The sequence below is a fragment of the Leuciscus leuciscus genome, assembly GCF_965113295.1.
Source record: "Leuciscus leuciscus genome assembly, chromosome: 1".
NCBI lineage: Eukaryota > Metazoa > Chordata > Actinopteri > Cypriniformes > Leuciscidae > Leuciscus > Leuciscus leuciscus.
Window position 1 is genome coordinate 5,331,557 of NC_138725.1, and position 18,500 is coordinate 5,350,056.

At 39.4% G+C, this 18,500-nt stretch overlaps 1 protein-coding gene across 4 annotated transcripts in view; it reads left to right on the plus strand.

Annotated features, from left to right (window-relative positions):
* Positions 1 to 18,094, plus strand: part of LOC309494337 (uncharacterized protein) — a 255,507-nt gene extending 237,413 nt beyond the window's left edge. Inside the window, exons 4-5 of one of the 4 annotated variants that reach the window (XM_082163637.1) lie at positions 9,808 to 10,992; positions 17,635 to 18,094. In XM_082163637.1, coding sequence (XP_082019763.1) covers positions 9,808 to 10,992; positions 17,635 to 17,641 — 1,192 coding nt within the window. In that variant the 3' untranslated portion in view covers positions 17,642 to 18,094. Of the gene's footprint in view, positions 1 to 9,524; positions 10,993 to 17,634 lie in introns of all 4 variants that reach the window. The other 3 variants (XM_082163640.1, XM_082163646.1, XM_082163639.1) reach the window with 3 other exon arrangements.
* Positions 18,095 to 18,500: the final 406 nt, after the last annotated feature.

An 18,500-nucleotide genomic window follows, 5' to 3' on the forward strand; every position in this document is an offset into this window, starting at 1 on the left:
TATCTGTCCATTACGTTTTATAATTTTAATATTGTCCATAAAATGGACGTTTAGGTGTGGGAGTAGAGTTAAAGGAGCATTTCACCCATGGGAACATTGATCTTTATTGAAAGTGGGTCATATATGTAGTCGAAATGTAAAATACATTTTGAATTTGGTGCTTTCTTGACCGAGGAAAGAAAGAAAGTAACTTCAGGACGCATTTGTATGAAAGACAACAACTCCCACAATGCACCACATTGCACAGCTGCGCAAGTCACTCCCACTAATCCAGAACAGCATATGAATCACTCATCCGTCTATAAGGCTAGATAGCTACCACCAGAGCTTGAAATTCATTTCACACAAAATGTCTAACGTTAGTTAGTTGGCGAACTCATTAGTGAATTACTCCTCATTTGTATTTCTTTCGAAGTGGTGAATTATTGCATGGTAACGTTACCGGGATCTTGAGTCAGATGCGGTGCATGGTTCACAACACAAACGTCCGTGTCCTCGTCTGATTCAGAGATTTCGTCCAGGAGAAATTGTCATCGTTGAAATTCTTTACCGCAGACGGACTCTATCTCTGTGTTCGTAGCAGTTCATAGTTGCATAGTGAGATCACCGGCGCCACCAGTCCGCCGTAACTCGAGCCAGTCTGGGCTTCTCGTTCGCGGCAGGCAGGTCTTCTGCCTCGGCTGCTCTTCGCTATAATGCGGCTTGTAAAGGTAGCCACAAACACCTGATTCGAGCATCAGACTTCCGAAATCCTCTTCTTCTACATCATATTGAGTAACGTTACCCTCCGCTATTGTCATATCTTCACAGCTGGCTCCACAGTGCCTGTTAGCTTAGCTTCCAAACAAGATGGAGGATATTGCTTTTAGTTTCAGAGAGTACAGTCCCACCCACTGATCTGTAATAGGCCTGTAGCGTGAGCGGTCCCGCCCCCTGGAATAATGAGGAGCTAGTGTTTGTAGTCTCTACACTTTTCAATGAAATGTGACTTCCTGCTTATTATGACGCAAAATTATGATTTTTACGTCATAATAAGCAGGAAGTAAAACACTTAAATCCTTATTTCTCCCATCTCAGGGAAAAATGAATGAAAAATCCACGTTTATTATAATATATGACTGGGTTTCTAACAATACAAAGCTTAATGCAAATGGGTGAAGTCGTCCTTTAAGGGATCTTACATTTATAATCTATGGTATTAACCCCAGTGACGGGTAGGTTTAGGGACGGAGTTGGGGTAGGTCATATTTATAATGTAACGTTAAGTCAACGGCGTTGATAAACACGCTGAAAGCGATTATGCGTGTTGATAGCACGCCAAAAATGGAAATCGAATTGGCGTGTCATACATACGCCATTTCATGAGATCAGTCTGGGTGAAAGGAGCTGTTGCTCTGGTGTTATCGGAGGCTGTGATATGCTGTCCTGGCTTCCAGGAGTCGTCCTTGGGTGCTGAATCTTCGAGCAGTTCTAATATGTAATATGTCTGTCTGTGGTGAGCTCTGTGGAGAATCATAAAGAATCATGTCACTGTTAGGTAAAGCCTCGTCTGTCAAGTCTGGTCTCGGACTACATATCTGTTCCAAGGCTGAAACACAACAGTGAGGTTCACCATCCTGCTCCGTCGGGAGTAGATTTGCCGGGTTTAAAACATTACAACGTTTAACAGTAACGTTAGGAATTTCTAACAGCACAAAGTTATATCTCAGCCACCGGGCTGTATATAATCGGGCTGTTCTAATAAAATCATTGACCAGCATGTGGAACTAGCAGTGTTAAATCACTGAAACCTACGAAATCTCTAGAGGCTACCACAGCTCTTTCAGCTGCGGCCACAGCTCTTAGACAAGCAGGAAGTCCTCTCGCTAGTGCGTCTAACTTTGTTGAAAAATATGCCACTGGTCTCAATCTGTCCCCATGTTCCTGTAACAGTACAGAAGACATGTAACCATCTTTCTCAGCTACTGTCTGTGTAAAAGACTTCTCCGGATTTGGAATGCCAAGCGTAGGCCTGCCTGTTTCATTTCACAAAAGGCACTTTCTGCCTCTGTGGTCCATGTCAGTTTGTCAGAGGCTGCCATTTCCTGACCATAAATTAATGCTGACAGAGGCCCTTCCTTTTCGCTGTAGCTAGGAATGAATGTTCTACAATTCGAGTTCATTCCTAAAAATGACATCATTTGTTTTTTTGTGGTCAGTTTAGGAATGTTTTGTATAGTGATGCTCCGATTGATCGGCCGCCGATCATGATCGGCCGATATTGGCAAAAAATAGCTTGATCGGCAACCCCCAAATGCGCCGATCAAAAAAGCCGATCACGTGACGTAAATAACTCGCGCAACTTTTCCGCATGCGCGGCAAACAGCAGAGCAGAGCTTGCTTAACCCTCTGGAGTCTGAGCGTTTTTTTGGGCCCTGGGGGTGTTCTGACATGCTCTGACATTTGTGCTTTTTTCAGTTGCTTATAAACATATTAATGGCAAAGGTGTAAATTCACTCTATATAGCACAAACAGGACTACAATAATATGTGAGCCACATGTATGTACATGTTTTCATTTTTGAGAGAATAATGTTTATGCGTGGTTATCGAAAAAACTAAAAATTAAAGTTTTTGAAATAAGGCCACAAAACACACGTATACTAAATATGTGGCAATAAGACTTTTGACTAATGGATGTCGTCGCCTATAGTTTTTTCTTCAAAATTATGTGAAAATAGTCTTGCTTTATCGTTCACATAAAACCATACATTGATTTAAATTGATGTAAAACAGGTTTTGCTTGGAAAGCCAATATGCGAGGGGGCGTGAACGAGGAGTGGTTTACACCTTAGAATACACCCACTCTGCATAATTAGCCATTCATTCAGGTGTGACACTGACTGAGCCACAATGCAAGGACAAAAGATATATTTAGAAGAAGACTTATATTGACCATTTAAGATTTTGCTTACATCTATCTTGTAAATATGTTTTGCTATTTTATTAAAACGGTTACAATTACAACAATAATTACAATTTCAACAATATTTCAAGTGTACTCTTTCTTTGTAACAAAAAATGATTATAGGCCTACATTTTATTTATGTATTCATTAGTTTGAATATAACCAACATTGGAACAGCTAACATCTTAGTTGATGACTTTATTTTTGACAAAAATAGTATTTTATATATAGAAATTGCTAAACAAAAGCTTATTTGATGTGGCAGTATATTCTACAGTAAAAACTGTACCCAAATCTAGTCAACAAAATGTTGTCTTTCATATTTCGTCTGACTGTAATGTTGTTTTCATGAAATATTAGGGCATATTGTTAATTTGCAGTTTAATACGTTGCTTATACAAATAGCCTACATTTTATTTCAACATTCAGTCGATGTTTACTTATCTCAGTATAGCAATGCAGTTTGCTAAAACATCATCATTCATTCACACACGCGATTTAAATTTAAACTGTCTTTGCCAGCTGTGGTAAACAGCGCGCATCTCTGCCGTTTATTCATTCATAAACAGAAACCCACGTGAAGAAATTCACGAGAGAAGGAAAAAACTTACTTGTATTCCTCAGCTCGCTCCTCGATATACCCGCACTTCTGAGGGACATTTTCCATTAGTATTATTCCTCACAGCGCTGCAAGACGGTGTAAACAATGATCTAAATAAACTTGTGTGTTTTCTCGAGCTTATGGGGGCGTTCACAGGATTGCCTCAGCCATTTGCGTTTGAATAGCGCGCGCTCTCCGTGGGCGGGGCCGATTATAACGTAATGAGATGAGATGAGCTCGACTGGAATCGCTCTCTTTTAATACAGATTTCACAAGATGAGAATATTTGTTTTTTATATAAATTACTTCATTTAAAAGAAGAGAATTCAAGCTTCATGCCTGTGTGTCTGTATGTCTGTTTGACTGAGTATTCGCTGAGTTATTGTTAATTTTCGGACGCGTTTCAGAATGGACTACACTGGCAGAGAGAAGGCAGAACTCGCTTCGTGTTTATTTTTCTTTATTTGGCAAAAAGCACAACCCTTTGTTTTTATTGTGAGTATACACAAAAATAATACACATTTAACAGAATCGATTGATGTATGAAACTCCTATGGAAAATCAAAGTCAACAGAGTATTTATGAGTTTCTTTTACACTAATAAAAAAAAAGCGAGCTGGTATCGCCGGCGATACCGTAGACCTCAGGGGGTTAACAGTGGCAAAATGAGTTCTCCTATGACGGCAATTCAATGGCAATTATAAACGAGCGCACAACTGATGCTGGCGCGCGGTAAATGACATTCGCGAGAGGATAACAGATCTACGCGCGAGCTCATTCAAACCCTGCGCGGGCGCATGACATCTCTGCCCTCGCGCGCGCGCATGATCATTCCCCACACTCTCGCGCTTGATCTCCTCTCGCCTGCTGATTTTGCTCGCTCAAACACTTTTATTTTTGGCAGTCGAGGGGCGGGACTTACTGTTTTAATAACCTCAAATGTCATTGTCATTATTTTATTTTTTGGATCTGATGTAGTTAGTTCCTCAACTACATCCATTGTAGTCTGCCTGACCCCTCTTTGTTTTGAAAAATTATACTGTGCCTTATTTGGAAAAGGTGGCCTACAGTAGCCTTATGTTATCTTGTTTTCTAACTACAATTAAATAAATATTGGTGGTTCTTCAAGATTTTCTTGACTCTATCATATTTCCATTCTGTGATCGGCAGTGATCGGCAATCGGCAGATCATGATTTTGGTAATCGGTGATCGGCCCCAAAAATGCTGATCGGAGCATCACTAGTTTTGTATGGCAGTAACTCTTTTGTCAGATAATGACTTCCCATTCGCCATAAAAAGGTAACTTTGGTTTGATTTACAGCTACCTTACTCAGGTTGACCTTGTGGCCCCGCTTTGCCAAGTAAGTTAACAATGTGATGGTAGCCTGCTTACAGATCTGTTCGTTTGGACAGCAAAGTAACAAGTCGTCGACTTACTGCAACAGAGCCACGCCAGACGGAAGTACCAAACCTTCCATACTGCGTTTCAAAGCTTCGTTGAATATTGTTGGACTCTCACAGTATACCTGACATAAACGTGTAAAGGTGTACGCTTTACCATTGAAATTAAATGCAAACCAAAATTGTGAGTCAGGATGTACTGGAACGCTGAAGAACGCATTTGAAATGTCAACCAGCGTGTAACAATTGGTGTCAGCTGGAATCTGAGATAAGATCGTATAAGGATTTGGAACGTTTGGAGCTCTTGCCTGAACTGCGTTATGAACAGCTTTTAGTTCCTGTACAAATCGATATTCAGTGGCTTGGTTTGTGTCTCTTATTTTCTTTACAGGAAAAATAGGTGTACGGACAGGTGAGTCTGGACACTCAACAATGACCCCTTTTTCCAACAAAGAATTAAACACTGGAGTAATGCCATCAATCACTTCCTTTTTTAATGGATACTGCATTTTCTTTGGTCTATAGTCAGATTTAGGCTTAATTTGAATCGGCTCACAATCTGCAATCAGACCTACATCATATTTATCTTTGGCCCATAGACAACTCGGAACTCCCTCCAACCCTTCTGGGATGACAGGGAGGTGCGATATAAGGTCAGACTGGCAAATGTCATTTCCTCTTCCAACACTGTGACTGCTCTCAAACCTCTCAATGTTTTATGACACGGTTGTTTTAACCATCCGGTACTTTCACTTTGGCAGATCAGTCTTTTTTGATCTTTTATGATCTTTTATGACCCAGTCGGTCAGTTCATGGCACTTGGCCATGAAGGGACCTGCGTCACGCCATTCGGCCTTCACTGGTTTGGCCAGTGATATATGAGGCTGTGCATTTTCCACATCATGAAACATTGCCTGTTTGTCAGTAAATTTCACATTCAAAACACACCAGTGGTTTGTCCAGTAGGGTTTCCCCTGTAGCTGCATGCAGCATCCTCATGTCAGCAAAAAGCCCTTGAGTAGTACAGTGAACAGAAACAACCAGCTTACAAAGTAAATCTCGACCCATCAGATTAACTGGACATGTCTGAGTAATAAAAAAACAATGCTTAAATTTTTTCTCATCAATTGAACACTCAAGCGGCATTGAGAATGGTTCTATGACCACATGACCAGTTGCACTTCTGGAAAAAATTGTCTTTCCAGAAAGTGAAATGGGTTTTGTCAATTCTGTTTCTTTAATTGAGTTAGTGGCTCCCATATCAAGCAAAAATAGTAATGTCTTGTCAAGAACGTTTACTTCTATCAAAGGTAAAGAATTATGAGCCTTATAGAAAACATTAGCAAGCACGTCTTCGTTGCAAAGAGCAGAGTCAGAAACGAAAGGAAAATGATACTTATCTGATGAAGAGACAGGAAACCCGTTGCTCGCACCCCCCTCCTCACAATCCGCCTGTTCTGTTTTGTAGGCTGCTTGTGGACAAGTGTCATGCCAATGTTCTTTCTGTCCACATATGAAACAAGGGTCTCGATCTGGACGTTGTTGATTTTGTGAAAAATGTTTACCTCTTCCACGACCACGTCCCCTGCCTCTTCCTCCACCACCTCTTTGGTTTTGTCGGTAGTGGTTTGGTTTGGGGTTGTTGTGCAGCGCTATCAGAGCTAGAGAAAGATCTTTGTCTTTGTTGTTTTTTGCGTCTTGATGATTCCCTCATGATGTCTCTCGCATGTTGTCTGATTTCAGCTGTGGAGGCCAGTTGCCATCCGACACAGCTCTTTTCAATTGCTTTTGAAATTTCTTTGTCCAGTCCATCCATGAACAAAGTCCTTAAATAGTCGTCATAAGGATCAGACCCCATAGGTCCCGCATTCTGATCCGCTGGCGGTTGTCTCTTATCCATACCACCAATGTCGATCAAAGCACTCTTTCAGTCGTAGGAAATACGCTTCCGTAGTTTCATCTTTTTCTTGAGTACATTGACGAACTTTGTGAATGTCCATCGTGCATGGAAATACTGTCTTCAAAACTGATTATATCGGCGACCTTCTTTGTGTAGTCGTTGTTGGTCTGATCGTCGTAGGTGACATGTTTCAGACGGGAATCTTCTGGCCAGTGGTCTGACAGTTTAGCCATTTGCACTGGTCCATATTTCAAAACCATTAGTCTCCACAGTTCACTAAGAGTCGGTCTGAATTCTCTGCAGAAAACAGCTAAATCAGCACCCAGTTTTGCCCCACCTGTTTCGATGTTTGGCAGGTGTTCAGAAGCTTGTTTCAGGTCCTCTTGGGTCCATGGCCGCATTACCAGAACTGATCCCTCTGGTCCGGCTACTTCAAACATCGGTGCCTGAAAATATGGAGACTTTCGTCGTCATCATCGCTTTCACTCTTTATCTCTGTTTCTGAATCATCAGTCGGGTGGCTGTTGCATTGGTTTCGCAGGTTCGGTCGCAGCCCTTGATGTCGTCTGCCCGTAAACCTGGTTGAACTTTGGTTAAGTTTTCTTGTCGCATGTCTTCGTGAGTGCAAAGTTAAGTCTTTCATGTTTGTGTTTAGCAGTTCTTCTAGGTATTTGCTGCATCTCTGCCGCCTCTCTTCTTTATATGGTGCTCCAGAGCGCGTTGACGATGTCACCTTTCTCTTCCTCTGTCCAAGTATATCTGGGCGGTGGTTCAGTTGGTGCGCTGGCTTGCGCTCCTCCTGCAGCAGCTCCATCTAGAGCAGGATTGAGAGCAGGTGGGCGATGAGCCGGATACGCCCCGTCCTCCACCGTCATTTTCACGTATTGACTGAAAAAGGGAGAAGTACAGTCAGCAATGTCAGAACAGTCATTTTTAAGATTCTGTAATGCTTCCTTTGATGCATCCTGTCTTTCTTTATCAGAGTATAATGGTGCAATGGCCCGACAGACTTGTCTTTGTTATCTGCGTGTTGCCTCTTTTAACCATTTTACTATGATTTCACCACATTTATTGTAATGTTCTTTGTCTTTTTTCTTGACAATATGAGTCACCCAATTCACTTTGGTTTGAGTCAAATGTGACACACTTAGACTCCCGTTAAACCCATATTGGTTTATTAAAAATGGCACATAAGCATGGTACCAAATTCCCATTATTATATCCATGGCTATATACGAGCCCTTAGAGAAATTAACCTGTTCCTCCTCTCTCTTCGAATTTTCATTACCCATTTCTCTTATTGATTTTACTCAACAGTATTTATATTCACTGTATCAATTCTTTCCCCAGCGTGGCCACCACGCACCTGCCTATATTCGTCAATAAAGGACTTTCAAAATGCCTGCATCCGTCGATGTAGGTCTTACCCAAACAAGTGCCTCTGTAATGTTTGAAAATTACGATCAGGCTTATTTCAAACAAGCACCCGTCTGGTGTTTGAGATATTACTATCAGGCTTATTCTCAAACTCTGGCCCTTTTGGGAAAACAATTAACACATGGCATTTGAGATTACTTTCAGGCTTATTCTCAAACCCTGTTTGGAAATTACTTTTAGGCTTATTCCAAAATCCTGACCCTTTTAGGAAAAATATTCAATACACAAATAATTTTCTTATTTACGACGTAAATAATTTTCTCTCACCGTCTTTTGATGACCTTGTGAGTTCAATTCTAGGAGTGCGTTCACCTCGGTCGTCGTAATGAGTAGAACAATTCTCTCTCCTTAAGATTGAGGATATTGAGCCACAGAGTATGGTCTCTCGGGATGATCAGTCAATTGTTCCCCTCAGTCACGCCGATCATCGGTTTACTGCATCCCATCCTCGTCGCCATTTGTTGTGGAAATAATTCTATTTGAAAAGTGAGGAGGAAGGAGACAAGTCGAACCTTTGAAAAGGCAAAGTATCAACATGTTTATTTCTTGCAAGAAATTGGCATTCACATACAGAGAGTATCTGATATGAGAAGGCAAGGGGTTAGGCTGGGTAGGCTGCATCTGTCTTAAAAGATCGCCTTGGTTACCTTAAAAGGAAACGTCTTTGTTCAAGATCTCTTGTCTAACATAAATTATATCTAGACAGAACAATACCATGTCTGCAGAAGTTTCCTGTTCTTAGCTGCTGCTCGAATTCACACATTTTGCCTATCTCTATTTCTATCAAAGCTGCGCACATATTTTTCACACTTGAAGTACACAAAAGGTCACTTGGAGTACACAGTCTCTTTGCTACTTAGTCTCCTTATAACCCAGAACATTTTGTTCCTGCAAGCTTATCTTAACTTATGCATTTCTAAAAGCTTGGTTCCATATCTTTAATAATGTGCTTTAGCGTATATGATTATATTTCTTTAAATGCTTATGAGTAAAAATAAATGTTCAACGTTAATACAAGTTGTACACACCTAGAAGTAAAAACACATCTAAAAGTAAAAACACATCTAAATGTAAAATTTCCATTACAAAAGGCATCAAATTATCATATTTTATAGCTCTTGTCTACTTCATACCATTACATCAGGACTCAGTTTCCTGTCCTTTCACTTATATTTCTCTCGGTTAATTATTTTGATGTACTGAAATTTTAATTTAATATTTTCTTTCTTTCATGTCAGACCTGATGGAAGTGAAGGAGGAGAGTGAAGAACTGAGTGAAGTGAAGGAGGAGAGTGAAGAACTGATGGAAGTGAAGGAGGAGACCGAAGAACTGAGTGAAGTGAAGGAGGAGAGTGAAGAACTGAGTGAAGTGAAGGTGGAGAGTGAAGAACTGAGTGAAGTGAAGGAGGAGAGTGAAGAACTGAGTGAAGTGAAGGAGGAGAGTGAAGAACCGAGTGAAGTGAAGGAGGAGAGAGAAGAACTGACATTTTTAAAGGAAAGAAGAGCCAAGAAATCTTTCACCTGCACTCAGTGTGGGAAGAGTTTCACAAGCAAACAAAATCTTGAGATTCACATGAGGATCCACACTGGAGAGAAGCCGTTCTCATGTGATCACTGCGGCAAAACATTTCAAGACAGCAAGACACACCTGACAGTTCATACGAAGGAGAAGCCACATTTATGTTCTGTGTGTGGAAAGAGTTTTTCACTTCTGCTGTATTTACACGCACATCAGAAAATTCACACTGTTGTGAGAGAGTACATGTGCTTTGAGTGTGAGAAGACTTTTACTACAGCAAACTGTTTAAAACTGCACCAGAGGATCCACACTGGAGAAAAACCTTACAAGTGTTCACACTGTGACAAGAGATTCAGTCAGCCAGTACATCTGAAAACACATGAGAGGATCCACACTGGAGAAAAACCTTACAAGTGTTTACACTGTGACAAGAGATTCAGTCAGCCAGTACATCTGAAAACACATGAGAGGATCCACACTGGAGAACAACCTTACAAGTGTTCACACTGTGACAAGAGATTCAGTCTGTCAGGGAATCTGAAAACACATGAGAGGATCCACGTTGGAGAACAACCTTACAAGTGTTCACACTGTGACAAGAGATTCAGTCTGTTAGGAAATCTGAAAACACATGAGAGGATCCACACTGGAGAACAACCTTACAAGTGTTCACACTGTGACAAGAGATTCAGTCATTCAGCACATCTGAAAACACATGAGATGATTCACACTGGAGAAAAACCTTACAAGTGTTCACACTGTGACAAGAGATTCGGTCAGTCATCATCTCTGAAAACACATGAGAGGATCCACACTGGAGAAAAACCTTACAAGTGTTCACACTGTGACAAGAGATTCAGTCGATCAGCATATCTGAAAACACATGAGAAGATCCACACTGGAGAGAAACCTTACAAGTGTTCACACTGTGACAAGAGTTTCAGTCAGCCATCAACTCTGAAAACACATGAGAGGATCCACACCGGAGAACAACCTTACAAGTGTTCACACTGTGACAAGAGATTCAGTCATTCAGCAAATCTGAAAAAACATGAGAGGATCCACACTGGAGAGAAGCTGTACGCCTGTGATCAGTGTGGGTCGAGTTTCTCTATTAAACGTCACCTAAAGCTACACATGAAGATCCATGCAGTGGAGAAACCACTTAAACACAGTCTGAGATCACGGTAAGTAGTTTATTTTCATGTGCTGAGCAACAAAGTCTCTTCTGTGTAAGTTAGCCCTATAGCCGGGTGATGTGTATAGGCATGTATATATAGGCAAAATAGCCTATTGGTGGCCCCTAATTTAATAACAAATGATCGTTGCGACGGAATCGAATCAATCAAAACTAACTTTAGCTGGAAAATAACTAATCTGGAAAATAACCCTAATCTTACCTTAAATTATACGTTTATCACTGTAAAGCTACTTTGAAGCAATCTACATTGTTAAAAGCATTATATAAATGAAGATGACTTGACTTGACTAGCCAAATCTCTCCTCTCCACCTTTAGCCGGTGTGTGGTGTGCCGTTTGTTGATTGATATCTATTAACTTGTGTTCAACCAACAGTAATGTCTATTTTGTCAGTTCAGATCAATGCAAAAAAAACACAAATTCGCTCTCTGACTACTGTTAAGGTTAGGGTTAGTAATAATGACATCAGGATTTATGGGAAGTGTTCCCGGTTCCAGCTGACCTAATCTATTCAGCCTAACATTGAATTATAGAAGTCTATAATGTATTATGTGTACGCTAGTCCAAAGAGATGTCTTTAATCTAGCTTTGAACTGACAGAGTGCGTCTGCTTCCCGGACAATGGTAGGAAGACAGTAGGAAAAGGATCTACCGGCAGCAGTTGATTTTGATATTCTAGGTATTATTAACTGGCCGGAATTTTGAGATCGCAATAGACGTGAAGGACTATAATGCGTTAAGAGCTCGCTCAAGTACTGCGGAGCTAAACCATTCAGTGCTTTGTAAGTAATCAGCAATATTTTAAAATGTATACAATATTCAATAGGGAGCCAGTGCAGTGTTGACAGAACCGGGCTAATATGGTCATACTTCCTGGTTCCGGTAAGAACTCGAGCTGCTGCGTTTTGGACCAGCTGTAGTTTGTTTATTAAGCGTGCAGGGCAACCACCCAGTAGAGCATTACAGTAATCTAGCCTTGAGGTAATGAACACATGAACTAATTTAGTCCCTCCAGGATTTCACGGCACGGACAACTTTACGTGTGACATGAACAAGATTGTATTAACTAGTCTAAACACTTAAACTACTCTAACATACACACACATACATGCATACAGTTTACCAAGGGAAAGAGAGCTGAAGCAGAATACAGGTAAGAAAGAAGTTATAGTATTGTTTGAAATTCAGCGATATCAACAGCCTAGTTCTAACATACCCTTCTTTAAAGGGGTAAAGATACTTAATGTATCAAATAATGAGACTTAAGTTTGATACTTGCATGTCTCGCCCATTTGAATTAAACTGTCCTGATGCAATTTGTTGAGGCTCCAGTTGATCTTTGCTGATGTGGTCTTGATGAGAGAGAACCAGTGGTTTCCAGAGTATCTTTGGTGAATGGAAAGACAAGGCCGCAGCCTGGCACAAGCTTGGTGGGTCCTTAGAGGCTTCTAGTTCAGCATCATCTTCACGTCAGCATTTCAGAAAGGGACTAAGCGAGAGCTAAGAGCTGATCAGTGACTTTAAAGCGTGAAGATGGCACAACCTCTGGAGCTGTGTGAGCCAATGAGAAGATTTCCCTTTGGAGGGAAATTTTACGACCCATTGTCCCTTTGAACATGCAATTTGATTGGATGTTTAACACAAGAATCTTTAAGATGCTTATAATACTAATGCGTCACAAAGTTAGCAGAATGTAATGTAAATGAACAAAACGGGGATGAAGATTGGAGTTTATAGATACCAAAAATGCCACACATTTGATTTGGTAAACCATATTATCCAAAGTCTGAAATATGAACCCAATAGAGTTTTCAAGAATACAAAAGACAACCACATTAAAGGAAAATCATGAGATCGGAAAATTAGATACATGTTTACTAGGGGTGTAACGATACACGTATTCGTATTGAACCGTTCGGTACGAGGCTTTCGGTTCGGTTTTCGGTACGCATTTTCAAACCGAAATGAATACAATTGACCTTTCGCCGAGCCCCGCCCCCCTTAGTTACTGTTGCTACGTCCGACAAACAAATGGTCAAACACGACCAGCGCGACAGATTGCCATGACGGGAAGAGGTATACCCGTGCGTGTCAGTGACCTTTTTTGGAGTAATACCTCCGCGATATCCTCCAGATCGAGGCAAAAGGGGTTACAGTATGCCGTGGAGGGATATATTCGAAATATAAAAATACACAATGAAGGAGATACGACAACTATCGAGGCTAATGCATACCGGTCTCAAGTGAAATCTGAGAAACCCCATGACAATCGCAGAAAAATCTCTAATACCCACGCAATCGACATAAACACTTGCAGACGGCATCTTGAAAGTTTGTGATCAACCAGCATCCCCAGGCATCGTAGACTTCTTCTGTCTTGATTTTCTCCGATTTGTTGCTGACAATCGCAGTTATCTGAGCTGTTAGCTATATTTTGCTCATTTTTATTAGCAAATTAGATTTTTATTGTTTTGTTCCAGTTCAGCCCTGCTAACGTTATGTGCTTTGTTATTGGGGAAGGGAAAAAACTAACGTTAGGGTTGCCAAATGTCCCGTATTTTGGGCATAATTTATTTGTCATAATTAATAATGCATAGTTTATATCTCCCTTGTCCTGTTTTTTTTTTTTTACTGCAAAGCTGATCTAACCACTGACTGATACAGCAGCAGTGCTGATCACGACACCTGTTATCATCCTATCAATAATAATAATATATAATATATTATGATTTAATATATCATTATTTAGGGACAAATCATTGTTTGATTTACCGCTCCGAGCGGGACTTTCAATGTCAGCATTTTGATTTCGGCAAATCATAGGCGAATGCAAACAACGTGATCATTGATTCCAACATCCACCCACGCAAGAAAACGTGCAACCTAACGTTATCTGAGGGAATAATACGCTGATTTACTGCTCAATAAATATTTCTGATTGTTATCAATGTAGAAAACTGTTTTTTGTTTTGTTTTGTTTTTCAGGATTCTTGGATTAATAGAAAGTTTCAGAGTTTTCTGAAATAGAAAGCTTTTCTAACGTTATAAATGTCTATACTGTCACTTTTGATAAATTTAATGCATCCTTGCCTATTACTTTTCTTAATTTCTTAAATCTTACTGACCCCAAATTACTTTTACTGGTTCTTTGTGGCAAGCTTTATGCGTGCGCTTGTGCGGCTATATTACGTAAACGCTCATTATCCTGTAGTAGGCTATATAGCCTATTTAAGTAATTTAAGTAGCCTAATTCAATTAATATAAAGGGGCGATTTGTCCACTAATGGCTTAAATGAATAACTATAGTCGATTAGAAAATGTTTTTTGTCGGAGGCAGCCCTTATTCCACATATTTACAAACGCCGTGGGCGCACCGCTTCACCATCTTGCTTGGAGAATGTTTGTCGGACATGCTCACATAGTAACGGTTGCTATGTGTGATTGGACAATGGCCGTTTTGGGGGAGGGGCCGGCGAATGGTCAATTGCTGCCCTCAAATGTTAATCTGAACTAAAATAAACCTTTGTTTATAACTACTACAATATTACATTTAATTTTTTCCAAGGAGCTGGGTTTTTTATATGCTCCTAAGAAGAGTCAATTATAGCTCTAGAATTGCTCAAAGTAAAAAAAAAAAAAAAATCATACTTTATGATGTTATTTTTAATAAATAAAAAAAAACGTAAAAAATAAATCAAGGAAATTTCTCTGGCATTTCTTTCTTTTTGCTGTATCGAAAGTCTACCAAACCGTACCGAACCGAACCGTGACACAAGTGTATCGTATCGAACCGAACCGTGAATTTTGTGAACCGTTACACCCCTAATGTTTACACATTTCTCAAATGGTTATATATAGAATACATAGAATTAAGTCGCAGCTTTCTGGACATTCTTTTGGATCGTAAAATCCTCTTATCAGTCTCTGTGTGTCCTATAACAAGACACCGCGTTCTGCCAGTGTGTTAGCTTCATTTGGGATGTTAGTTTTTGGGGGAAGTTTCACAGGCATTTTGGGAGAGTGAGTTTGCTGGATTATTCATTAAATAAATAAATAATTTGTGTGTGTCTGATTGGTCCAGATGCTACAGTGGTAATTTCCAGAAATTTGTGAAAAAATTTGCGATTTTTATATTTTATAATTAGGACATCACAATTACCATAACAGTATTATGTCAGATGCACAATAGTCATACATGACTCAAATCACAAACAAACTGCCTAAAGCTTGTTTTTTTTTGGTCTAATCAAATTCTCATCAAATTAACTTTTAAAACAACCTATGGGCAATTTTTCTACCTGACCTATGTAAATATTAACAGCAGGTGTAGTAATTTATACTTTAGAACTGTGTGTAAATCCTGAGTTGGGGGGTCCTGAGCTACAGTCCGGCGCTTTGCAAGGTGTCCCCACTGCGTTAAGCTACGTAATACGAAGTGACCGTTCGAAAGGGAACTACTCGGTTACTATCGTAACCTCAGTTCCCTGAGAGTAGGGAATGAGTATTGCGTAGCCGGCCGCACTATAGTAACCTGGCAAGTTGTCGCTTCAGTCGTTAAACCTGCTAAAATCATGGCGTTTTTCGGGGACTAATATAGGCTAAGGCCGCGCCCCTTTGGCGGGCTCTGACGTGTAATGGCGTGATGCTGGCTCATTTAGAATAGTAATTAGACGTAATTTAGAAATGTATAATTGTAAATTAGCAATGAATGAATAAGAATTTTCGTCAGGGAGACTACGATGCACTGCTTGATACGATACTGTAGTAGACGATTGCATAGTTATAATTTTGTCCCTGATATTAGCAATCTTATAAGTGAAGAAGTTGCTGCTTGGAAACTTCTGTTTGAAGCTTTATTTTTTGTTCGTTTAGCCACTGTTTCAAATAAATATCTAGGGTTTTGTTTATTTTCTTCTAATAGAGTTGAAAACATAAGCAGATCTAGCCGAAATGCGAAATACCTCTAGTTTTGTTTTCTTCCAGTTGTGCTCCATTTTTCTGGCTGCTCTCTTAAGGGCCTGAGTGTGCTCGTTGTACCACGGCGTTGGACTATTTTCTTTAATCTTCTTTAAGTGCAAGGGAGCAACTGTGTCTAAAGTGCTGGAAAAGAGTTAAAAGTTTCTGTTGCAATATCTAGTTCTTCTAAGCCAGTGGTTCTCAACTCCAGTCCTCGGGACCCACTGCTCTGCACATTTTGTATGTCTCTCTTATCTGACACACTCAAATCAGTTCATGGAGTCTCTCCTAACGAGCTGATGATCTGGTTCAGGTGTGTTAAATAAGGGAGACATTCAAAATGTGCAGAGCAGTGGGTCCCGAGGACTGGAGTTGAGAACCACTGTTCTAAGCTATCTGGGATGCTAAGATGATGAAACTGATCAGGAAGATTATTGATAAAGCAATCTTTAGTGGCAGAAGTGATAGGTCTAACATATTTGAAACACGGAGTCGGCTTTGCAGCCTTGGCTAAATGAAGTTTACACAAGACTAGGAAATGATCGGAGATGTCATCGCTCGGCTGCAGAATTTCAACGGCACAATTCAACGGATAATATTAGATCTAGAGTATGATTACGACAATGAGTAAGTCCTGACACGTGTTGTCTAACTCCAATAGAGTTAAGAATGTCTTTAAATGCCAATCCCAATGCATCTTTTTCATTATCTACATGTATATTAAAATCACCAACAATTTGTACTTTATCTGCAGCCAATACTAACTTTGATAGAAAGTCAGCAAATTCTTTGATAAAGTCTGTATGGTGCCCTGGTTGCCTGTATACAGTAGCCAGCACAAATCTCAAATGTGATTTATCATTTATACTATATATTGCTACATTAAGCACCAACACTTCAAAAGAATTATATTTGAAACTAGACTTAGTAATTCTGATAATATTACTATAAATTACAGCAACACCTCCCCCTTTGCGTTTCAGATGAGGCTCATGTTTATAACAGTAATCTTGTGGGGTGGACTCATTTAAAGTAATGTAATCGTTTGGTTTTAGCCAGGTTTCTGTCAAACACAGCACATCTAGATTATAGTCAAGTCAAGTTTATTTGTATAGCGCTTTTCACAATACAGATTGTATCAAAGCAGCATCACAGTATTAAATTAAAATAATACAACAAAGTTTGTTTCAAGAGGAATTTATTGATTGATAAAATTAAATTAAATATCCCCAAAATATCCTAATAGTCTAATCATATCATTAACAATAAGTGCTTTTGAAGTAAGGGATCGAATATTCAGCAACCCAAGCTTTAGCATTTGCTCATCTGTATAATAGCTGTTTTTTATTTGTTGAACATCAATTACATTTTTAACCTTAGATGGGTTTAGGAGTTTTTTGTATTTCCTAATTCTGGGAACAGACACAGTCTCTATATGATGATATCTAGGTGAAAGAGGCTCTGTGTGATGGGATTTATCTGACCTTGGTGACGCAAGACAGCTAGCAGACGGTCTGTTTAGCCAGTATTAATATTGCAAGTGACTTAAGATGTTTGTTTTTTTCAGTTCATAATCTATTAGCATTCAGCTGCAACTTTACCATCCAACATAACAATATTAAAGTTCAGAGCTTCATTTCACTAAGTTTTCTTTCTACCACTGTGATTTTCAGGTGCTGAAGATGAACAAGATGATCAGGAGTGTCTGAGGATTGTTCTGATCGGGAAGACAGGAAATGGGAAGAGTGCAACAGGAAACAGTATTCTGGGAAGAGATGAGTTTGTCAGTGAATTAACCCCCTGAGGTCGGCAATCGCGCCGGCGCGATAGGCTTGCTTTTTTATCAGTTCAAAAGAGATTAATTTTGCTCTGTTGACTTTGATATTACAAACAAGTTTCATAATTCATACATCAATCGATTCTGTTAAATGTGTATTATTTTTGTGTATACTCACAATAAAAACAGTGTTGTGCTTTTTGCCAAAAAAAGAAAAATAAACATGATGTGAGTTCTGCTTTCTCTCTGTTAGTGTAGTCTATTCTGAAACGCGTCCGAAAATGAACAATAACTCAGTGAATACTCAGTCAAACAGGCATACAGACACACAGGCATGAAGCTTGAATTCTCTTCCTTTAAATGGTCATTTATATAAAAAACTAATATTCTCAGTTCATGTAATCTGTAAGAAAAGAGCGAGATGTCAGTCGTTCTCATCTCATCTAATTATTTTTAATGTGACATATTTAATGTAATATATTGCTATACTGAGATGAGTAAAAATCGACTGAAATATGTTGAAATAAAATGTAGGCTATTTGTATAAGTAACGTATTAAACTGCAAATGAACATTTATATGCCCTAATATTTCATAAAAACAACGTTACAGTCATTTTGTTGACTAGATTTGGGTACAGTTTATTATAATATACTGCCACATCAAATAAGCTTTTTGTTTAGCAATTACTGCTCATATGTTATTCATATATATATATATATATATATATATATATATATATATATATATATATATATATATA